The 23,583-nt window shown below is 43.6% G+C and overlaps 2 protein-coding genes and 1 long non-coding RNA gene across 17 annotated transcripts in view; 1 reads left to right on the top strand and 2 right to left on the bottom strand.

The window, feature by feature from the left end:
• The window catches only part of LYRM1 (LYR motif containing 1), a 10,562-nt gene extending 6,369 nt beyond the window's left edge, over positions 1–4,193 (bottom strand). Inside the window, exon 1 of one of the 3 annotated variants that reach the window (XM_040575158.1) lies at positions 4,079–4,193. Coding sequence is in view for 1 of the 3 variants with exons in the window: in XM_040575156.1 (XP_040431090.1) it covers positions 2,140–2,181 (42 nt within the window). In the remaining 2 variants the exon portion in view is untranslated. Of the gene's footprint in view, positions 1–2,139; positions 2,227–3,963 lie in introns of those variants that run through there. The other 2 variants (XM_040575157.1, XM_040575156.1) reach the window with 2 other exon arrangements.
• Positions 4,072–23,583, top strand: DCUN1D3 (defective in cullin neddylation 1 domain containing 3). 12 transcript variants are annotated; one of them, XM_040575150.1, is made up of 6 exons: positions 4,131–4,196; positions 7,590–7,687; positions 14,271–14,347; positions 16,300–16,422; positions 19,454–19,986; positions 21,830–23,583. In XM_040575150.1, the coding sequence occupies exons 5-6, from the start codon at positions 19,556–19,558 to the stop codon at positions 22,320–22,322; spliced, it is 924 nt and encodes a 307-aa protein (XP_040431084.1). In that variant the 5' UTR covers positions 4,131–4,196; positions 7,590–7,687; positions 14,271–14,347; positions 16,300–16,422; positions 19,454–19,555; the 3' UTR covers positions 22,323–23,583. The 12 variants fall into 12 exon arrangements, with proteins under 12 accessions (XP_040431085.1, XP_040431083.1, XP_040431074.1 ...); XM_040575149.1 differs by lacking the exon at positions 7,590–7,687 and having other exon boundaries at positions 4,096–4,196; XM_040575141.1 differs by lacking the exon at positions 16,300–16,422 and having other exon boundaries at positions 4,125–4,196; positions 7,627–7,687.
• Positions 12,609–19,468, bottom strand: LOC121078703. 2 transcript variants are annotated; one of them, XR_005824698.1, is made up of 3 exons: positions 19,405–19,468; positions 15,263–18,918; positions 12,609–13,774 (listed from the first exon to the last, which is right to left on the bottom strand). It is a non-coding gene; the product is annotated as an uncharacterized LOC121078703 (long non-coding RNA). The 2 variants fall into 2 exon arrangements; XR_005824697.1 differs by lacking the exon at positions 12,609–13,774 and having other exon boundaries at positions 14,692–15,347; positions 18,840–18,918.

The raw sequence follows: 23,583 nt of genomic DNA, 5'->3' as shown, positions 1-23,583 counted from the left end.
AAGAAGTACAGGGCTATTGTATTAGCTGAGCAAATCTCAGGTGTTTACTGCAACAAAACAAACAGGGAGAGGTCAAAGGTAGGTCTGCATGCACAAACATATCAATGGGAAAAGTGGCACGCTGGTTTTGAGCTGTTTGCTAGAATTAAGCCTTTGGAAATAAGCCAAGCATTGGCTTCCAAGTAAGCATCTGCTGGATGCTGAGGCAGAGCTCTGACAATGCAGAGTTGTATCGTTCTTTTGATCTACATGCAAACCCCTGTTATCAACATGCAGATCAAGCACATGAAACATCCCATTGTATCCAAACCTGCAAAGGAGGCTTGAGCACTTAATGAGTTACTGCATGATGAAAATACAATTTTTTTTGTGTGTTAATTAAAACAAATAGTCCTTTAGACTATAAAATGCAATAGCAAGTTCTTCTTTCAGGAAACAAATACACATGCCTTTGGTTTTTTGGATGCTTTACACAAAAGTTCAATGATCTGAATAATCAGTGAAACACCTGTCTTCTTTTGCTGTTTGCAGGTTTGCATAGAATTTACATTAGAAGTTTATTTAAAAAATAAAAAAGGGAAGGAATCTGTCAGAGGCACTGTAAGGTGACCCCAACAGTGCAGAGTCAAAACGAAGATAGGACAGAGGGCAAGCTGCACGGATACCAAATACTCATATACGAGCAGCTAAATTAGAGCTGCTTCCCAGCGATGGATGCTTGGCTAAGAATGCATGTCCAGCACCTTCCTCCTACCTGCACAGCTCCTCTGCTGAAGGTGTAAGTCTATTTTATTTCATCCTTTCAAGTCAGTTATTAGCTACTCAAGTTAAATATCAAATCTGCCAGCAGTGAGTGTATAAAGGATTGTAGGAAACAAAGGGTGAAAGTAACAGCCCATGGAGAAAAGAAGGATATTCTAAAACATTTTATCTCTTCTTTTACATCCCAGCTAACTAGGGCATGCATTAGTAACACACAGATGCTTAGTGCTGATGGTGAAACCACGTTTGCTCAGAGGAGAAGCAGGTCGAAAAGAACCCTGCGTGGAATCATTTGAAAAGCACATTTGAACTTCTCAGCTGTGACGTGTTTTATTTAGGACCAACACAACTTCTATTTGACAGCTAGGTTGCTACTGTCAAGGAGTCCTAAAGACACAATGACAAACTGCTGGGCTGATTGCTTATGGAAATAAGTAACATAACTCAAAAGCACAATGTAGTGACGTTATAATATAGAACATGATCAGCTTCAGCCCGTATGAGAATCTCTACCTCATATTTTCAAACGTACCCTTTGGCTAAGGTTTATTTGAAGAGACGCAAAAAACTGCATAGCTAAATTATACCACTTAGCTAAGCTAATGCAACAGATAATCAATCACTCATTTCACAGCTATCCACAGCAACTGCAGGTCAGTAATCCGTATTCATGTTTTGTGCAAGTTTGCCAAAGCAAGTCTTGTATGAACTCCTGTGATAGCTGTGCAGGTCACTACCTTCCAGAGATACTAAATTTCAAAATCCACTTTCCACAAAAGTCATTTAATCTTCTTCTACTCGAAGCAAAGACGTAGTGGCTTTTGACAGCTAGTTCACTGCACACATTTGACCACATGTGAATGCATTCTGTAGTTAGCAAAGCGGCAACTTTGTCTGATTTTCATTTTTGATTGAATATTTGTACCTTTTTTATTTTTTTGATTCGGACAAAACCAAATCACAGTGAAGCTTCAATCACAGCTAAACTATTCCATTCAATCACAGCTAAAATATTCCATGGTGAATAACAAACTAAACTTCACATGGTGAAAAACAAACTAAAATGAAAGATTGTATTCTTCCAAGATGACGTTACATTCTCATTTCTACCAGTGATGCAAAACCTTTACATTTCAAGAAATTTCTATTAAGGATTAATTTCATTTCAAGTATTTCTCATTGTTTCCATCTACTTGCTATGGTCATAAATCTAAGCAGATTTGGTGAAGAAGTTATTGAACCATGTTGTTCAGTAATGGGGAAGCAAGGTGACTTTCAAATGTTTTTACATTTTGTTATGCTAGTATCTTTCTGCTGGCAAACTGAAGCGATCTGAAACACTGAACACCTCTTAACTAGCCTAAGTCTTGTACTTACGCTGTTCAACAGCTGGGATGAGAACTCCGCCATTCTATTCATGCCTGGGATTTTTGACTGAACTTGGATCTGTTTTAAGCTTTCTCCTACATGGAGAAAGCTTAAAAGATTAAATGGCTTTCTCTCCACAAAGAGCAGCCTTTTGATCAGAAAAAGGAAACCAAATGCAAAGAGAATATAATTATATAGTAAAAGGAAGGGCTTGGATTTTATCACTGGTTTTCCCATATAATTTCAAGTAGGTGAAGGTGCAGAAAATTATGATTCTATAACATTCTCTTCATTTGAATAAATGAAAATGGAAACCCTTAACTAGTTCCTTTAGATCATGGAGTTTTCATTCTCTTAGTCTGAGGCTGTTGAGGCATTATCTGGATTTTGCAGGACATACTCTCGCTCTGGGGGTGCCTCTTGTGCTTCAGTAGCCTCAGGAAGAAAATACAAATGCTGACTTAGACTGTGGAGAGGAGGATTTAAAGCAGAAAAAAATGCTTTAAATACTCACTAATTTTCTGTTAAAATGCATATAGTTTCCAGGTAAATCCTAAAGCAATATGAACTTGTCTCTAGTGTCATGCAACCCCGTCACTCATAATTTCATAGATTTAGAAATGTTTTCTCCTCGTATTTAGTTTTCTATTAGTCATAAACAGAGAAAGAGGTTTTAATGCAGTGCAACAAATTTAGCAGAGAAAATAAAGTCTCAGCTATCCTTGGATGGCCTTACTTATATAATATTGATGCATACAAAAATACAGCAACATAGACATAAAACCCAGCATACGTTTACGCACCTTATTCATACATCGGCTTTAAGCTAAATGCAACTGAGTGTATGAATACAAGTATTTCCCAGCACTGGAACCGCTCCCAAACTTGAGAACAGGTATAAATATTAATGCTAGCAGAGCAACAATCCTCCCTGCCCCCTTTCTCCTTTCATTCCTTGGTGCATTTAATAAAACTCCTTTTGTGAACACTGTGCTTCAGTTTCCAAACACTGCTGTGCCAAGACTTCCATACATATGCTACTAAAGATTTTTAGTCACAATTTGAGAGCTATAAGGAGGATATATTTTGAAAAAAATATTTGTTTTTTGTAAATCAAGTGTACAAATTTCATTCAAATTCTCATGTTTTGCTAAGTCTCACCAGTATTTGCATTTGACTGTCCTGGGTTGGCACATGGCTTTGGGGGCCTTCTGCCTCATGGACTGCAGCTGGAGCACTGAAACACAGCTGGGCACAGTGACACCTGTCCGAGTGCCCTCATGTCTGTGGGAGAGGACACTCAGGGCAGGTGGCGTAAGGGATGGAGGACACCCTGGTCTATCTTGGACGTGACACTGCAGTCACTCCAGCACTCTGCAGGGACCTGGGCAGGGGAGGAAGCAGCCACCTTCCCTGCCCTGCAGCCATGCTCCAAGGGGCAGGCAATGGCACTGCAGGCAAGTGCAGGGTGCTGTGGAGCTTGACTGTGCCTGGCACTGCCAGTGCTAAAATCACACGATCACAAAACGGTTCGGACTGGAAGGGACCGTAAAGTTCCCACCCCCTGGCCTGGGCAAGGACACCTCCAACTCAGCCCCGACCGCTGCCAGGGCCGGGCCAACCACAGCCACAAAATGGCGGCGGCAGCCCCCTCCCTCCCCGACCCGCCCGGCCGCCGGGGGGCGCTGCAGGCGGGGCACCCCCCTGCCCCCTGCCGACTGGGGCGCAACCAACGCGTGCAGCGGGGGGGACAGCACTCCCAAACCTCCCCTTTCCCCCTCCCCCCCGCCTTCTCCCCCGCGCCTCCTTCCCCCCCTTCCCCTCTCCCTTTACCTCCACGCCGCGGCTCTCCGCCACCCCTCTCCGCACCCTCCCCGCGGCGGCTCGGCCCCTCTCCGCCCCCGCGGCGCTCCGGCGGTGGGCTGCGCCTCGCCCTCCCTGCCCTCACCGTGCGTGCGGCGTCGGGCACGCAGCCTTACGTCGCGCCGCGCCGCCAGCTGACTGCTAGCCTCCCGGAAGTGATGCGGGGAGGGGGGGAGGCCGGCCGCCTCGCCGGGAGCGCGGCGGTGAGTGAGGGAGCGGCGCCGCCGGGGGGGGGGGGGGGGGGGGGGGGCGCCGAGACCGGGGGGTTCCGGGGGGCTCCGCGCCGCCCCTCGGCCCCGCTCGGGCGCTGAGGGGGCTCCCCCCGGCCGCCTGCCCCTGCTGCCGGGGCGTCCCACAGCCCCGGGGCTCGCAGCCCCAGCGCGGAGCGGCCCCGTCCCGAGCGCTTCGGGCCGGCAGGGCCCGGGCCCGCGGGGCGCGTGAGGGGGCTGGGGGGGGGAGGAGTGGGGCTGTCGGCTACGGGGCGGCTCTGCCCGGCTTTGTGCGGGCGGTCCGTGAGGCCCCTGACGTGCTGTTACCCGCCGGGCACCGGGGCAATGAAAGGCAGAGGGAGCGGACCGCGGAGGAGCCGGCTGCCCGGGCAGCCCTCGGTTGTTATTTTCCTTGTTTCAGCTTTTGCTCCCTCTTCTGAGCGCGTTTCGCTCCCCTCCTGTGCTCCTCCTGCCCGGGAGGGGTGGCGCGGGCCACTCGCTCTGCGGGGCTGTGCTGACGCTAACAGGCCGCTTGCAACAACTTCTGCATGGTCAGGGCTTGAAGCGAACGTTGGTTGAAGGGATGTGCCTGTCCTGTCAGCGCCCTGGTCGCTGGATCATCTTCTGAGCATCCTTTATGGAGTTAATGCTGCTGGTGTGCTGGCCTTCAAAGCGTCGTGTCGATAACTGAAGAGCCTGATGCCAAGTACTCAAATATACATTGATCCACAGCTGGTAACTTCTTTTTAAATGGTAACATCCACAGCCTAATTTACAGGGGTAACAGTGTCAGTGCTCTGAAGGGCTATAGCAGTACAGACAAAAAGCACAGAGCTGACTGAACCTTTACAAAACCTGTTGACAGGCCTCAGTGGTTGTTGGAGGTTTGTTGCACGCTCTGTCTTTTCTGGGAGAACAGTTGATCAAAAGATATCTCTTCTAAACACATTCTGATTAGCTGTGTGAGAGCCTCTTTGTCAAACAGTTAATGTGTGACTAAGGTATTAGTGTTTTAGTTGGGCTTGCAATGGACAGAGAGAAGGTCTGAGTGCTGGTGTTTCTTGGGCGCATCTGAAGTCTGCTGCTTGCTTTTCTGGTGTAAGATACTCTTCAGAAGAGGAAACAGTCCCTTGATTAAGGCTGTGTGTGAAAGTAGGGAAATCTGCCTTCATGTTCTTGTGTATTCTGTAGTTTGTCTTTAAAATCTTGTACCTTCCCTGCACAGGCATTACCTAATGGTCTGCGGAAAACCTTCATAGCCCTCTATGTGACAGGCAGCCTGAAGCCTAAAGCAAAGATTTTCTGCAGATCAGCAGGAAAAGGAGAGCTTGTGATCTGTGTTGAATTAGTTCAGATTAGTATAACTGGCTTTACAACCTTACTGCAAATATCAGCTCTTGTAATGATTTCTAAAATTCTGATTATTTCCTAATAGCAAGTTCTATGTGGACATGAATGGTTATCATCCTTAAACAATATTGCAGAACTCTTAATGGGGGAAACTTACAGCTGTGATACTGCTTGACTGCTCGGTGTGATGTTTTTGAAACTGCTTTCAGCTTGAGACTGATAACCTGCAACGTGATCTGTAATCTGCTCCTTTGAGGCTGAGTTAGGTGCCTTCTCTGCAGGGTTTCTTGCTTTATTTCGGAGTCAAACACTGTCACGTTCATAGTAAGTTCTAGCCAATTTGTGTCAGCACTTCTTATAATTTGTTGATCTTGGAAATTCATTTTAATTACGTCTTGTTTCTATTTAGCATTAAATAACATGAAAGAAAAAGATGATTTGGTGAATGAAGGCTGATTTTGCATCAAAACCCAGAACAGCTCTTTTGGAAGGCCTTAATTTAGTTATAGTAGTGTGTATTGAGGAAGAGAGGCTGCCAGAGCATTTGGTGGACTTCTAAGACAAAGGGACTTGTTCTGACAAATTTGTGTGCGGGTGAGGGGGAGGCTCAGTTCTGCTCATTTTTTTGGTTCACCTTAAGGACCAGGAAGAAAATTGTGTTATGTTGTGTGGATGTATACTGGGGCAGGGGAATAACAAGTGGGCAGAAAGGAGGTGGAGGAATGAGGGATAGACATGACTACTCCAACACTTTGAGCCTTGTGAACTTGTATTTCCTCGTGGCAGAAAATGATGATAGGGTGGTTTGGTATAAGCAGATGCAAGCTTGTGAGTCTGCAGGAATTTAAGTACCCCAGTACTGCTCAGAACTGTCCCACACTGTGGCACTCTCTTTTTTTTCTTGGGCATGGGGAAGTGTTCATCTGTGTAATTAATGTAGAGCCTTGGGGCGCTGTAAAACCCATCGTCCTGTTGTTTTGGCTGTTTGTGAGAACTTTCGAAGCGCAGGAACAGTGTCATTATTCCATTAGGCACGTGAGTCTGTAGTAATGAAGGGAACAGGAAAACTCCTCTGAGTAAGAAGAGACTGCAAAATCAGAGGTGTGGGATCTCAGAAAAACAGAGCTTTCTTTCATCCTCATCCTTAAAAATAAAAGAGGAGCGGAAGGTTGCCAGCCAGAACTTTTGGAGACCGAAAGCACAATTTGTAAACACTTGAGGGACTTGCTAGTCACGAGATAAGGGGGAACCCTCTAACAGCCTTCATCAGAATTCCCTGGCTGGGCTCCTTCTCTCTGGCTCTTTCTCCCTAGGGGTCTGCCTCTTATCTTGCTGGCTTCCTTTCCTTTATTGGCCTCTGACTAATAGGCTTTGTCTTGTGGTTACTGGAAGTCTAATAATTCCTTTTGTCTCTTCCCTCTTCCTCCTTTTAAAAATACTAGATTAAATGGCTGTAATGTTTTGCAGATTATCTATGTTGGTGACATGGATTAATTGTATACTTGACTCTAACTTACTCAGCAGTAATGACATAGTAGCTTGACTTGAAACAATGGTAATTTCATGGCGACTTGCGTTAGCAAATGTTGCCTTTCTGGTAATGAGCCACCTGCAATTTACTGCCTGTAAACACAGGACACTTGTAAGCTGTCTGTGCTGGCTGTCTTGGTGTCTTCTGTACCATCAGTCCAGAAGCAGTCTCAAGCACGTTGTGTGAAGCACTCGGCTCAGTCAGCTATCTTTTTTTTTTTAAGCTCTAGTTTGAGTCCGGTAATTACAGATCTGGGTTGAAGCCTTCCCAGGGAATGATCAGAAAATCCAAGGCTTGCGGACGTGCTCGCATTGTTTGCTTCCACCTCAGCTTCCCCCTTGCATGAAAAGGTTTTGAGGAGCTGCACAGCAGTCAGTAACTGGCCGTCAGCAAGAGGCTGGAGCACCCCGGGGAGTTGGTGGTTGGCAAAGCAGAGGGGAGCTTGCTTTGTCCTACCCCAGTGCCGTATCCTTTGTGATGACATAAGGAGCTTCTCCCTGTTACAGGTAGCTGTGGTGTGACGCTTCTACATTCTGATTTCAGTGTTGACCAGACCAGAGGAAATACAGGGAGAGGAGGTGAATGAAAGCTTCGTGCCCTAAAGGTAATGTGAGAACAAGGCTGTTTAGACTCGGTACGTGCATGTTTTATCCCTGTCTGGGGGGACAGCTCTCAGGTCAAATGAAGGAAGCAGAGAATCGAGATTTTATTTAATTGTAATTCTTCTTTATGTGAAGAGTGATGGTTAGGGGACGACTTAGTTGTATTAAAGAACTCTTTCATGGAGGTAGGAGTACTGTAGAGAAACTAACAAAGGTATAGGTGGTAAGGCAGGATTCCAGTAAACAGAACGAGCTGTGATAATCTTCTGGTGTCTCAGAAAGAATAGTTATAAATGCTGTTCTGTCTGTGACATCTGTTTTGTGAAAGACAAAACTTACTTAGCAAAATGTGAGAATGCTGTTACTGACCTTCTGTCACAGTTTTTTATTCCCAAAAAGTCAGGCTGTTGAAGACGGTATGACAGTCATAGTTATTTGTTGTCTCACTTTTCCTACTTAGTGTCTGTGGTTTTTTTAAACCAAAACGATTTTTGTGCTCCTGAAAAATACCAGTCTTATTTTTGCATCCAAGTAGTAGCAGCAAGTGACAGTTTTCATTTCTTACTCTGAATTTTTTTAGCGTAACGCAGCTTCTCCTTTTGCAGTTTTGAAACGTCTAATGCTGTCAGTCTTTTGTTTTAAAGTGAGAGGGAGAAAATCATCCTAGCACCTAATGGATATAGGAGGCGTGTGTAGCTTAGTAATAGACTCATAAATCCAAATGTCCTAGAACTTGGTCATATGCTGACTGTTCAGTATTTTCATTACAAATGAGTCTGTGCAGAGATCCTTAAGTACTTTGGGTCAGCACTTAAATGGGTGGTCTAAAAATGCCGAAGGTCTGATATGTGAAGTATACCAGCTTCAAGCATGGTTGCCTGGGCCTGGAGTTAGTGATTATATTTCTTACAAGACACAAAGATAGATACCTATAAGCCTTGACAATTTTCTTAAGCAAATTGTTACTGAGCGAAATCAAGGGTAAGTCAAAATTTATTTGAAGTGTGTTGGTCAAAGCTGCCACCGGACTTGCAAAGAAGAGCTGAGAGTCTTTGTTGTAACTGATGACCAAGTTGAAGTATTCAAAGGATCTACTTTGAAGGTGTTGATACAGTTAGCATCTAAATAGTGCTGCATCCTTCGTACAGTGTGAAGTGCCCTGTAATAGGGAAATCAGAACTAAGGTCTCTGCGGGTGGCTTTGTGTATTTTCTGCTTTAAAAACTACAGCTGGAGTTTTAAAAATACAAGCACATGCTCTTAATGTGCTTTTAGATTTCAGTTAGCTTTAGGCCTTTCACTTAGCACAATTCTTTGTACGTAACTTAAATATTATTCCAATATTTACATGGTCGGCTGGTTATGAAGTTCCTACACAGCTGTATGAAATGAGTGATTCTTCTGGCTGGCAGCCCGTAAACTACATTACACTTTACCAAGAAGGCTGGCGGTGCTTCTGTAAACGTCTTGTGAGCATCTGATGCCAGAAGTGACCTCAGGAGATGGTCTGGCTCTCGTCTCTGGGCCTGTCCCTGCTCTGGCCTGGTGGGTGGGTGTGTGGTTCGAGGTTCTCATGGCTGCCTTGAGACATGCTGGAGGTAGGACACTGCTGACCAGAGCTGCTAGGAGGGCTTTCTGCTTGTGTGTGGTTCATGTAGTTTTCTTTATTGTTGTGAGCAGTGGGAAATAGAAAGTTACTTGTTACATCACTTTTAAGCATATCTCATTATTACAGGAGTCACTTATTAGCTACCTGAATTACATTCGCTCAACATACCATATGGAGGTACCTCAGCTGCTTCAGGATGAAGTCTGCCAGCCGAACGTGGAGCAAAAGAAAATCCATACACACTAAACTCAGTTTAAAAGAAAATGTTTTTCCATTGCAGAGTGCGTTGTAGACTGAGGTCTCAAAGTTATTCTGGTTTGGCTGCAGGACAGTCGCAGATTTCTGTAATTTACAGAATTGACTGAGGCAGAATAAAGTAAATATTTGTACCACAGCAACTCTCAGATGTTTACAGCGCAATGCATCTGTGTCAGATATCTGAGGATCACGGTTTCTGTTGGTTCCCTAAGCTGCAGCTTTGCTGTAGCGAGATGAGCTGGCTGTGTCGGAGCACAAAGGAGCTCTTGCCCTGGCGTGTGCTGCTTCAGTGATTCATAACACGTATCAAAGTGTTAAAGGTCTGTCATGCTGTGCAGAAGTTATGGTGAACCCTGGAAAAATGAGGAAGGAATATTGTTTTACAGTCTTTTGCATGTTAAAGGAAAAAAGAAATCATTAAATGATGATTTGCTTTCCTTGTAAGTGCTGGACCTTGAAAGTTATATGGATTTTGGCAGGGAAGCGAGGGGAGGTTGATGGTTTCAGTAGATGGACATGAACTGCTCAGTGACTGAATCTTTGTTTTTTTGAAATTGGTAGATTCCAGCTCCTCCAGGTTTGAGTTACTTGCAGTGGAATACATGAGTTTGCTCGTGTAGAAGTATGTAAAGTTTGTGCTAGGTGGGAAATTGGATGGAATCTGCTATGGGATCTGAGTTCAGCTTTCCTGAAAATTGGTGGTGTCACCTCGAGTGGCTGCAACCTTTGACTGTCTTAACTTCCCCACTGTGCGTTGTCTTGCTCATAGCCTCAGTAGACTCCTAAAAACAAGTACTGCTGCTCTGTAAATTAGTTCATTAACTTATTTACATTACAGAACCACCTGGAGGCACCCTTCCAAGATTATACACTATTTAACTAACTGGACTTGGGTTTGCTCTGTGAAAATACAATAATCCTAACAAATCATTCCACCCACCTAATAAAATAGGATGAAGGATGTAGTAGGAAAGGATTTAAAACTTTTAATGGGGCTAAGTGGAAAAGACAATGAAAAATAATCAGCATGTAAGGTATTGTGTGGTTAGAGAATGTAAAAGAAAGGGAGGGATTCAAGCATGATGCCTGTGTGTTGAAAAAGCTGTTTAAGGAATGTGCCTTCCATGAGCAAATGTAGTGAAGTACCTTTCCCTTCTCTTTCCCTATCACTTCTCACATTATTATTCATTTTTTCTTAAGCTAACCTCATACAATTAGCTGCACACAGCGAGCTACAGATCTGAAACATCTGTCCCAGTGTTTTCAGGCTTTTTTTTTTCCCCATTGTGAACATGAAATGTTTTTATGCCCTGTGTCTTAGCAGGGTGCTCGTAGAGAGTGCAGAGAGTGGGTTTCTCCTGCTCGGTCTTGAACGGAAGGATCTCCGGTGACGTCTCGGGGCTGGATGTGAAGTGACAGCGCATGGCGTTGAGGTGTGGTTGTTAAAGGGGTTCTGGCCTGTATGCTGGGTGCTGTAGGGCTTGTCCAAGGCTGTGTTTGGAGGCTTGGTGGTAGCTCTGGCTCTTGGCCCTTGACTGCCATTTAGCCTTCTGCCAGGTGACAGCCAGAACTCCACGTGGTCCCCTATGCCTGTGTGAGTGCCTTCTGCTCTGATACAGGTGTGGTTTGCAGAGGCAAACCTTGTCCAGTCTGGTCACATTTCTAAATACTGCGCTCTGATTCCAAAGCTCAAAGCAAGGCTCACCAGAAATGGTTTGTTAACCTGATTTGGGACAGGTCAGCAGCGTTCCCATCGGGATTCCCCCCCAAGCCATAACTTGGCTCTAGTTCATTGACAGCTGCTGGACCTGCAGGAAGCCTGACTAACTCTCAATTCTTTTTTTTAACTAGTTGCAGCGGGACTTTCTTGCTTTTAGACTTCCTCTTGAGTAGTTTTGCATGGAGGTCCTTCTGCAGCAGAGATGCAGAGCAGATGTGTTACAGCCTCGTGCTGGTGCGCTGCTCGGTTAGGGATGCAGTGAGGGGAGTTCGGGGCTTCTGAAAATCCATCACATGTCCGTCGTGCCTGTGTCCGGGTGCTCGGGCTGAGGTAGTTTCACTGCAGGCTATGGCTTGGAATGAGCAGTTCCCATAATGTGATGGCTTTGGTAGAAGCTTTGTTCATGCTTTAATGCTTACTCACCAAGTGTGTAAATGCAGGGCATGTGCAATGTTGATCCTGCTGAAGAGGGAGACAATACTGCTAACTCTTCACTGATTCCACACAGGGAAAAAAAAAAAACAAAGAACTTTGCCTTTAGTAAGTGCACTACCAGCTCTTGCTCCTTGAAAAGCAGCTGAGGACCAGCGTTCAGGCAGCAGCAGCCTCAGGGCTGCGGCGTTTCTGTAGCGTGATCCTCTGGGTGCCAGTGCTCGGGAGAGCGCAGCTCACAGCAGGGAGCCAGGCACAGGTGCAGGAGGAAGGCAGGCGAGCCAAACAAGGGTCCTGGGGATGCTGAGGGCTTGCTTATTTTCCCTACAGACTGCTGCACGGGGTTGGTAACGAACGAGGGAGGCTGTTTGAGTTGCCGTAGCCTGATTCTTGTCTCATGCCAGCCAGGGGAGATGCTGTGTGACCACGGCACTGAGCCCTGCCTCTGGAGCCTCACCCAAGCACCAAACTCAGACCCGTGCAGGAGAGTGGTGATGCTGCTCCCCACCCCGCTGCATTCATCTCCCATGACTTAGACTGGAGTCACTCACAGCATCGCTGTGCTGTGATGACCTTTAAATACAGGCTTGAAGAGCTCCTTGTGTGTTTTCAGCTAACTCATACTAACTTTTTATTCTGCGCCCTGTAATTGTGTTGTCACAGATGTTTAGGCTTGCCGCTTATATTAAAAAAAATAAAGTGAAATGGACAGCTTGGTAGAATAAAAATTATAACAACAGGGGAAGAATTGTGGCTGGCAGTTCTGGCAGATGTTAAAATCCCTGGCTCTTGACTGTGTATCTACAGGTCAGCCAATGTGGAAACTACTTCAAACAACCTGGAAAACGTTTGGCTCTTGTGGAGTGGGGCTGAACTCCATCAGCTTCAGCTGCCTTTGAACCTGCAGTATGCGTCATCTTCCAGTAAGGGCTGTAGTCTGCTGGAAATGTGGAATTGGTGGGTCAGAGGCATCTTCCAGAGAAATGCCGATCTGTTTGAGGAGCAGTTAGCTTGTTGCATGAAGTTGCCATGACAATGCTGTTTTAAAATGAGAAGTGGGAGATGCTGCCTCTCCGCTATCTCAGCAGGTCCCTGGGGAAGGAGGCTGCACGGTGCCCTGTTCTGCCCGTCTCTCCTTTGCTCCCCAGGTGATTTATAAAAGGAATTATTTAGTTGCAGGAGGCCAGAAAAATATTAACAGAGAGGTGCCAGATGTAGAATTTGATTACATTCAAGGGTTTGTGGGAAGCTGTGTTCACACAGAAACCCGAGTTGGTACTTGTGTTGTGCAGGGTGGCCTCTTCGGGAGGAGCATGGTCTGAAAGAGCTGGGGGCTGCTGCTGGTATGAAGGGGGTCTTTGGAGGCAGAGGGTGTGAACCCACAGGGAATGGGCTGTTTGGAGTGCCAGCCTCAAAGACAGTCTAAGAAGGATTCAGTGAGGTGTGTTTTTGCACTGTGGTGTGTATTACAGCCAGAAGTACCACCCCACCGTTCCTGCTGCTCTCAAAGCTTTTGGCTGCCTGTTTCCCTGGCTTGCCCCTTTTATAACAGCCTTGGCTTTATAACAGCCAACTAGGTTTTATTCTTGTTTGCTCAACATATCTGAGTATAGGACTTGAGTTTGGGGAAAACTCAGGTGATCTGGAGAATGGCACGTGCAATAAGAACCACTCCTGTGGCTGACTTTCTATACCCATTCCCTGCTCTGCACTGAGGAAGGCACTGAAGCAGCTAATGTTCCCCCTCGTTTCCCAACAAGAATGTCTCATGTAAAAAGTCAGCATGCAGAAAGGCAGCTTTTGATCACCTTCCTGCTCTCTAGATGTACTGAGAGCTGTAAAAACAAGCCTTTTGGTTGTAGTGTGACTGAGCAGAGGAGCTTTGCCGTAGCTTTCTTGTTTTTAGCTTTTTTCCTTGATCAGGTACAAACAGAAGTGTTGTCAAAGTGCTGTGGTTGTAGCCCGTGCTATACAAACCAGACGTACCTTTGTCTGTCGTCATCTCTTCAGAGCTTCTTACTTATATTAACAGAGCTGGGAACTTCAGAGAAGTGAAGCTGAGCCAACTGGACTGAACATGGGAAAACAAACATGGAAAAGAATGCGCTAGAGAATGAAAAAAGAGTTACTTTCTAGACCCAAATCATGCTTTGCTAGGTAGCAGCTGTCTGGCATTCTCAGATTAAACAGCTGCTTGGCTAACATGCAGTGGCAGTGATAGCATGGCCTCTGGTTTGCCATGAGCACATGAAATGAGGAATTAACACTGCCCTGCTGAAAGCCATAAAGCTGTCCGGAAGTGTGTGTTTGCTTTTAACAAACATTTGAACTTGTCTGTTATATTCAGTACCCGATCTGTGCTTTCTATAATAACGCATAGTGGCGTTAGTGCTACTTAGTAAGTCCAAAACTGAGGTAGTTTTGTAAAATGACTCTCTTAACAAACAGAATTGGGCTCTACAAGGTTTTATTAAATGCATAGTCACTACTGAGCAATTTGGTGTGTTTTATGGTTTTTGTAGTCTCTTCTAAATGTAAAGATTTGTGCGGTCCTTTTGTTTTTACAGTGTTCCATGTGGAACCCAGGGAACCTGAAGGAGGCTGCAAAAGCTAGTGGAATGATTCCCTGTGTAGCTGAAGCTATGTAAGTAGAAGTTTGCTTACAAGGTCACTGGCACAGCATCAACTGTTAGAACAGCGATTGCTTCTGGTTCAGCAGTTGCAATGATCCTCTTGTGCCTCCCCTATGGAAAGCTTTGTGTGTCTGTTCAGAGCTGGAAAAAGATGGGGCACCCATGATACTGTTCCCTACGCTCTGCTATTTTAGAAGTCATGCCTCCTTGCCCACAGAAGGTAAATAATGCACAGTGAAATTCTGTGAAATTCTTAAAGGCTCTGCCCGATTATTTGCAAAACGTTGAGGCTTGGTTAAACTCCGGCAAATGTTGTCTTTGCCTTAGCTACTGAACCCCTACTTGGGAAGGGATTTAATGTGTGGCTGAGCTGTGTCCCCTTTTGTTATGCAGTTTCATAACCCTGTCTTTGAAGTCTTCTTGAATGTATGTATGTTTTTTTTTCCTGTTTCTTGATACTTGATACTTTTTGAAACTTGCTGTAAATACCTTGTGATGCAACCCTTTATTAAACAGCATAATGCTTGGCGGTGTTTTGTTATTCTATGAACATAACCAATAATTTCTATTACTACAATAATGTTAGTCATTGAAGAAAAATACTGCATAACTTAAATATCCCCTTCACATTTTCACTTCTGCTAACTCTCCCCCACTGCAGTTCTGGTGTTTTCAGTTGAGCCACGGTGTGCTGCGTGTGACAGGGTTGTTACTGAGTCATTTTGTTGTGCTCCCTTCAAACCTTGGGTTATGTCTGATCTGGTCACTTGAAAATATTGGATAAAAACCAATTGCTTTGCAGCACTTGAAAAAAGAAAAAGAAAAAGAAAAAAAGAACAAAAACAAACAACCCAAGCATTAGCAAGGTCTCTCTCATCTCCTCTAGATTTTGTGTTTAATGTAGTGGGTGATACAGTTGTACATACCCTTTGTTCTTGGAGGGTGGCTTTCCTTTAGCTGGCAGCAGTTACCAGCACTAGTCTTCTTGTGTTTCCAGTTGCTTACTCCCTTCTAGAAAGGAATAGAGAACATCATTGTTGATCTCTGCTTAGCAGTTCCTGTTCTGGGGAAGATGGCCTCATGGGCATCTCGGTGATTCATATTTACTGTAGGTTATTACTCAATACTTGTCTGAGTAACCAGACTTCTCTGGGAGTACTGCCTCCTGTAGCGCTGAGTGTGTTCCAGTGCTAGCCCTGGATTTTGATCTTTAGTACAAGAATGGCAAAACTGCCAATCAGTGCTTCCTTTTTTTTTTTTGCACTGACAAGTTGTATAAGCATGTTACAGTAATTTTGCTCTTAAGAACTGATTGTTTTGGGAATTGGTGCTTTGCCACGAGTCCAGTATAACCTTTGTATCACATAACAAAAGAACTTTATACTTGAAGTTCCCAATCCAGCTGGGAGAAATATGTCTGCACGTCCTTGTGCTAACTTCAGTGTAATCGGTGTGACCTAGACATGACATTTGCTTTGCTCTACAGTTAAATGAGTAGCTCTGTTTGCTTTCAGGAAAGTGGTCTTTTTTTTTTTAATGCTTGTTGAACACTGAGTTCCGTGCAGCTCCCGATGCTGCAATCAGATCCTTTCTCCATCCTTCCTTAACAAAAGATTTGAGTTCTCCCACTTGTTTCTATCTCCTTCCGAGGCTCTTACTGCTTTCATGGCTTGAAACCTGAGTCATGTAGGAAGCGGAGGTGACTAGTAAGTGAAGTGGATCCAGCAAAAGCATTTTATAAAAGGGTAACTGATGGAGCGCCAAAAAACTTGTCTCTTACAAATCCAGATAAATTGACAAAGTGCCAGCGGATGCACCGTGACTTTTTTTTAGCGGTTTTTGCTATTTTGGGGGTGGAGTGCTTCAAAGTACACATGGCACATGGCATCAAGTTTCAGGTAGTAGAAAAGTGAGGAATTAAAGCAACTGTACTTGAGTATCTTCTGGTGTGTTTGATGAGCAGGATTGTGCTGTGAAAATCTCAGTCAGGTGGAGAAAGGAGGATCTCCATCGCTGCAAGGAAGAGCGATGCTAGCAGGGCTCTGGCAGTGGCAGCTCGGGAGCAGCAGCAGCCTCTGTAAGGCAGGTAGGCTGGGGTATAGGAAACTTGTCTGTTTAGAGGGGTGCACTGCAGGGGACTCGCTTAACTTGCACTCCCTGGGTTAACGTTACTGTACTCTCCAGTGGGTTTCAGAAACAGCAGTGAGGACACTTCCTCAAGTATGGGTGTTAATAATGCTGGCTGACCTTCCCTCTGTCTTCTCATGGCAGCAAACAACAGCAAAACTCCCGTTTCCTCATACTGATGATGTCACTTTGTAGATTTCAATGTTAGATTATTGTTATTAATACAAGCTGTTGTTAGGAAGCGTGGCAGCATGAATCACTTTTGTTAGGCAAGTGTGTGGACAGAGCTTGTAAGTTAGTCTTGCAAACTCTCTTTCTTTTTTCAGATCTAAGTCTGGATTACTAAAGTGAATTGGCTTAATCTGTCCATTGTGCTGCATGCGATTTGACATCTACCAGCTGCTTTAGAAGAAAGTACCATTAATAGGCAGCTCTTCTTTAACCTGCCCATAGGGAAAAGCTGTTCCTAATCCACAACAGCTAGCAATTGCTGTTACATCTTTGACCAGAAAATTTTATAAACTGTCTAAACTCTGCTTTAAGCTCTGTTGCTAGCTTTTAGATTTTTTTTTTTATTCTTTTACTTGCAGGCTGCACTTTAAAGAAAAACTTAGCCAAATTAGTGCCAGTTGCTTTTGAGAAGCTGATAGAAGAGCAAGAGTTAGTGTAGACTTAGCATTTGAATTCTGATTAATTTAAAGAAAAAAAGAAGGAAGGCTGATATGCCTAATAATACCCTATTTTGTTTTGGTGTAATGAAGAAATGATTGGTGCAGACTGAAGAAGGCAATGTTCCTCAGACATATGATAGCAAGGAACCAGTGCCAGGCTGCAGTCTGCAATTCACAGAGTTGTGAAATACCAAGGAACCGGGAAATTCTTATGGGTTAGGTGAACATGCATATTTTAATGAACCATCTGAATACCAATTAATAAGGAATTATTCTCGACTAGGTTAGATTGAACTCTATTTGCCTATAAAAATTGTGTTCCCAGTTCATCTTTAAAGCAAGTTTATGAGAGGATGCGCCAGGTGTTTGTTTCTACCTGTTGCTTTAAAAAAAGTTATACAAATTCAAAGTGATTTTCTTTAATTGAAGAGTTGTTAAATGACTTTTGTTAATGTAGATTTCTAAGATGTCAGGTTAGGAAAATGCATAGTTCTTGCCCAATTCTGCCCTCTGTTGCTCTGTTTTTTTTTTTCCTACCTTCTTCCCATTTCCATGCTCTCTGAAAATGTGACTTCAAATTATACCTGTGGACTGAGTGAAGCCTGTGAGGTTGACTTGGATGCTGTCAATAAAACAAATAGTGAAGACTGTAGGAGTGTAGCTATTCTAAGACAAGCATTGGTTTAAACTGCAGGTTCATACTTGAAAACTTACTTTAAAAAAAATGTATGGAGAGCCGTGTAAGTTGTTTTTTTTTTGGTTGATTTTTTGAGGGATTTCTATGATTTAGTCTGCAGTTACAGGGTTTGTTGTTGTGTGAGGAAATTACTTGATAAAGTTGTAGTTTGTGGGTTATTAACTTTAAAAAATAATTAAAAAAAAAAAAAAAGAGGGGCTGGGAAACCAGGTAGCTGAAACCAGCATCTTGACTGTTTTAGTTGTACAGAAAAAATTGTACAGAGAAAAGGAATCCTTTTTGGTCATGAAACTGCCTAAGTGCCGTTTTGCCAAAATAGGTATGATGGCTTAGAGAAGATGCATGCTTGTAGTCATAATTTCTGGAGAATTCATCTATTCTTGGTGCTCTTGTCCCAGATCGGCTTACAGCTTTAGATATGGAGTTCAGTCTCTGCGGAGCTTTCCCCAAGAAAGAATACAGAAAGACTGTCAGGACATCTGTTTTCTTCCTTTATATTTAGTTTTTATCTTTTTTTCTTTTCTTGTTCTAATTCTGTAACCTGGAAACAATAAACAAAAAGACGAAGCAAATCCAATTTTTATGTTGGAGGCTTTTTCCTAACTGACAGCAGAGATGAAATGTGAGTAAATGGGTAAAGGTGGGCTGTGATAAGCAACTGCCTTCCCAGAGTTGATGTTTCTAAGAAATGGACTGTCTGTGGCATGGCTGCATGCTGATAGCATGGTGTCAGAGAATTTGCTTGGGTTTAATGGGGATAACCTAGAGTCTGTTCCCCGTGGGTGAAATACCTTTTCCAAATATGCAATGTTTTAGCATTATGATTTAGAAAAACAGTATGAAGAAATCATTTTGGCATTTTAATTAGGATTTTAAAGACTGGACTAGAATTACTACTTCTTATCTGTGTGTATGCCTGTCTGGAGAGTTTAATAAAAAAAAAAGGCCCCCTCTCCTTGTCTGTCTCATTACCTGGAGGAAGAGCCCACTGAAACAATGAATAATTACTTAAAAATCAAGCAAGTATTGTCATCTTTCTGCAAGCATGTTCTTTGTGTTTCCAGAACAAAGATCTGGATTCCCAACTCTGTTTAAAAACAAAACAAAACAACAACAACAACAAAAAAAAAACTTGTGCTGCTTTGCTAAAGGTACGGTTCTAGCTCGAGTCTGTGTCAGGTGGTCTCATCGCTGTCCCCGTGTTTCCCCCACCCAGTGCTTTGTTTCAGTGTTTTGTATTCTATAAATAAAACGCGGGTATACTTTTTTAAAACCATTTCCTTTAGAATATTTCTGGGTTAGAGTAGTCTGTCTTGATGAAGTCTGTACATGAATCAACCTCTTTGTAACCTATGTTGCAGTAAGAATTTTAGGAATTTCCTTTATTAGGGCCCATTAGTATACTGCAACGACTGAGTGAGCTGCATTGATTTCTAGGTGAAGCAGCCTGAAATTGCCTGAACTTTACAGCATGTGCCAACTTTCCGTACACTGCTCCTTTTCAGTACGCAAAACTTAAATATCCTGCAGTCTGTCTCTTACTGGTGAATGTTATCCCACATTTAATACTTACAATATTCTTTGTGGAGAAGCAGCTATTTCACTCTGAAACTGTTTTTCAGGTTAGTTGACTGCCGCTAATGGCATGGTGAAATGTGTTGAAGAGCAGCTGCGAGGGTGTCTGACGGCGAGGGGACTGCTCTAGAAGCTGGGCTTGCAACATCATGGGCCAGTGTGTCACAAAGTGTAAGAATCCTTCGTCTACCCTTGGCAGCAAAAATGGGGAAAGGGAATCTGGCAGCAAGTCGCACAGTAAGAGAAGCGCAGTCCACAAAGACGACCACGCTTCAGCTTGTGGGAAGTCTTCAGGAGATATACTCGTGAACGGGACAAAGAAAGCGGACACTGCTGTCGAGTCTAGCCAGCCTTCAACGTTTCCTGGGGATACAAAGAAAGACTCTGTCTCCAGTGCGGAAGAATCTTCACTCCAAAGGATTGGAGAGTTATTTAGGAGATACAAGGATGAACGGGAGGATGCCATACTGGAAGAAGGAATGGAACGATTTTGCAATGACCTCTGCGTTGATCCCACTGAATTTAAAGTGCTAGTTTTGGCTTGGAAATTCCAGGCTGCTACCATGTGCAAATTTACAAGGTTAGTTCTTGTAGAACTTGTAATTATTTTCATATGTTAAAGTATATCCTGTCATCTGTATGTCAGAGACAGCCTCATTAACTTCACTTAGTTATTTTTTCTAACACTTGCATGTTGATCAAATTAATTCCTGCTGCTGCAGAAGAAAGCTTTATGTTGTCCTCTTCTTTACCGCTCACAGTGGGTTTCAGAGCTGAAAATGTTTTTGAACATTATGCTGCTAATGACGGTCAACGTAGTGGCATTCTGAATGGATGTTAGTTTATTCTTGACTTACAAAACCGGTTTTTCTGTATCCGCCGTGGTCTTAATGATAAGATTGGACACTGAAAATCATTTTTGCTTTAAAATAATGTGAGATTCCTTAGTGATTGCTACTAACTCTGTTATCATTATGTGAAGAATGTAAAGCAGACTCCTTGCTAAGAATCGTTCTTGCCCAACCAGTGTTACATGTAATGTCTTTTTCCAAGGTTCATTTTCCTAAAGCACAGAGAAATGTTTCTGTGGTGGCTGGCAAGTGACTGGCATTTGAAGTGCTGTCTGTCTTTCTGGAAAAGGTTGTCTGTCAGTCAGCAGGCTCATAACATCAAGAATGCTATAGGAAGTTACAGAACAGCTAAAACTTAGCAGCAATCCCCTGCACCCTCCTCCAACACGACTACCCATCAGTCAATCCAGAGTGGTTTGAGTAGTAACTATTTTTATTCAGCCATAACTTTCAAAGTTACTTTGGTGGTCTGAGCCTTAAACCGAGCCTCTGTGTCTGAACACAGCTTCCCTGAGTCTGCAGAGGTGGTGTGGGTGTGTGCCACATAGATGAGTTACTCTGGGATGCCAACGGGGATTTGCTAGGGGCTGAAGGAGCAGGTACCTGCTAACGTGGTAAAGGAATCGCAAGTGATGTCTATGATTTTGCACAGCAGCATGGTTTTTATTGGTGTTTTGATTTTCTTGGAGAGACGGCAATGCCAGTGGTGAGAGGGTACTTTTTTTCAGTGGCCTGCTCCATGATACTGGTGCAGGTTGAGTTCCATCACAGAAGGCAAGGCAGTCCCGTGATCTCCTGAGCTCTGTGCTCTCCTGCCTTCCCTCCAGCCCGTCCTGCATCAGAATCCATGGTGTCAGTTAATATAGCTGGTTACTGTACTGCAACACCTGACCATGAGCATTGGATAAATCTGTTAGCCACCTGCCCTCATGGCCAGATTGTCGGGGGCTTCCTGAAGCACTGCTTTTGAAGCAGTTTGTATGTTGCTCTGTAGCCTGTGTTATGTGGTGCTGTGCTCTCTCAGCAGGTGCCTCCGCTGACCGTCACAGTTGGCACCCCCTTTATTTTGCAGCACAGAAGAGCAACCAAACACTGAAGGAAAGCCACCCCGAACTACTTTCCCTTGCGAACAGCTCATCCAGAGCGTGGCACTTAGGCATAGGTGGTATCACATCGAGCTGCTTTGTATGTAGTGCTACAGGGAGCAAATGGTGTTCTCCAATGTGTTCAGCATTTTTTCTGTGGTAGATTTTATTTCTGTTTGTGGGTTTGTCTGTTTTTTGTGAAAGGCACTGGGTATGGTAGTGTGGAGCGGTCAGAAAGCTGAGTTTTTCAGATGCTAGTAGCGGCCCAGCTAGGGCAGTGTGCGCGTTGTGAATGTGTTCCGAGCCAGCAGAGGCTTTTTGGAAACGTCTCCTTCCCGTAGGTGTTGTTACCAAGCGCTTTGTGTCACCTTGCTGGCAGCCGCCGTGTGTGTTGAGGTAACTCTTTCCCTGTGGCGTATCTGAGCGGAGATGGGAGGTACTCAGCACAAGAGGTTTTCACACTAATTTCTCTTCTCTTGCTTAATAGGAAGGAGTTTTTTGAAGGCTGCAAAGCAATAAATGCGGACAGCATTGATGGCATTTGTGCAAGGTTCCCCAGCCTCTTAAATGAAGCCAAGCAGGAAGATAAATTTAAGGATCTCTACCGTTTCACCTTTCAGTTTGGCCTGGACTCTGAGGAAGGACAGAGGTCGCTACATCGGGAAATAGCCATTGCCCTTTGGAAATTAGTCTTCACCCAAAACAAACCCCCCATTTTGGACCAGTGGTTACACTTCCTAGTCGAGAACCCCTCAGGAATCAAGGGAATCTCCCGGGACACGTGGAACATGTTTTTAAATTTTACTCAGGTGATTGGACCAGACCTTAGCAACTACAGTGAAGACGAGGCGTGGCCGAGTCTCTTTGATACCTTTGTGGAGTGGGAAATGGAGCGAAGGAAAAAGGAAGAGGAAACCAAATGTATTGCATCTTCAGACACAGAGGGTCTGTGTACAGAAGAACAGACTTACAGCATTTAAGCAGTGGTGACAAAAGCAACCTGTTGCCCTTCATGAAATGTAAACTCTGGATGTTTCTGGAGATTACCAAGGCTCCAGATCTTTTCTACTTTACACCTTTTTCTGCCTTGTATTTGAAAGGGCTCTAAAATGCTGTATCATGTTTTAGGCACTTTCTTAATTTTGGTTATTCCTTTTACTCTTGCCCTGAAATATTTGACTCTGGCTACAAGTTAAGCATTTTTGGTTTCTTTTAAGACTTCAGATTAGTATAAGTAAGTCTGATATTTCTTGCACAATGTAGATCTTTTTAGTTAGGTTAAATTAACATTGCTAAATTATACAGTGCCAGATTAAGTTTTTCATACTACATCTGTCAGGGCAGGTTTGTACTGTGTGTAGTGCTGTTTACATTGTTGAAATTTTAGGCTGTAATAATTTTAAGGTTTTATACCAAGACAAATAGCAGTGTTAACTGTTAACTATAAATGCATTAATCCCCTGGTAATAAGGCTCTTAAAAAAAAAAAAAAATTCCAACATAAGCAACAGCTTTTTGTAATATGGCTAATTCCCACTTCAAGCTAACTCTCAGCGATTGAGTCCAGATCATTCCTTTTTTCTCAGAGTTTCAAACTAAATGTTGGGATTGTTTTATAAAATTACTGTACCTGTCAGTCAACTGAGTGGTAGATGATGATTTGTATCTAAATCTCTTATACAACACATAATAAAAGAGCAGTACTACCTCAGTTTTATTGAAAGTGGACTTCTTGATGGAATTCCATTTTCTCTGGAAGTTGTATTTTTGTGGTTACACGAGAATATTTTTACTTGACTAAAAGAACCAAAGGTTCTGCTTCTTAAGTTTGTTAAACATTGACAGAAGCAACACACAAGCCCTAAGTCTTCAAGGAAAACTGTGGTATAATTCTGCTTTAATTTGTTTGATTTATACCTAAAGTATTATCTTACTTGTCTGGCAAGCACAGTACTTCTATGTAAGGAACTATCTTTTGCATTAATATTGATGAACCGATTTTTTTAAACCTATGTTTAATTGCTAAATCGCAGTTAATACTCCACACTTGCTGGAGCAACAATATCGGCATCTGATGACAAAGTGAATTCTTAATATGTTCTTGATGACAACAGTGTAGATGAGTCATTTTTAGACTGATTTGATAATATTTGGATAGGAGTCAATTTATTATTTTACAATACTTGTATTGGGACTATTTGCCTGTTGAAACTGTTGTGACTTAAAGGGAGTTTTATTAACA

Source organism: Cygnus olor, chromosome 15 (genome assembly GCF_009769625.2).
Source record: "Cygnus olor isolate bCygOlo1 chromosome 15, bCygOlo1.pri.v2, whole genome shotgun sequence".
Taxonomy (NCBI): domain Eukaryota; kingdom Metazoa; phylum Chordata; class Aves; order Anseriformes; family Anatidae; genus Cygnus; species Cygnus olor.
This window is presented reverse-complemented; position numbering and strand designations above follow the sequence as displayed.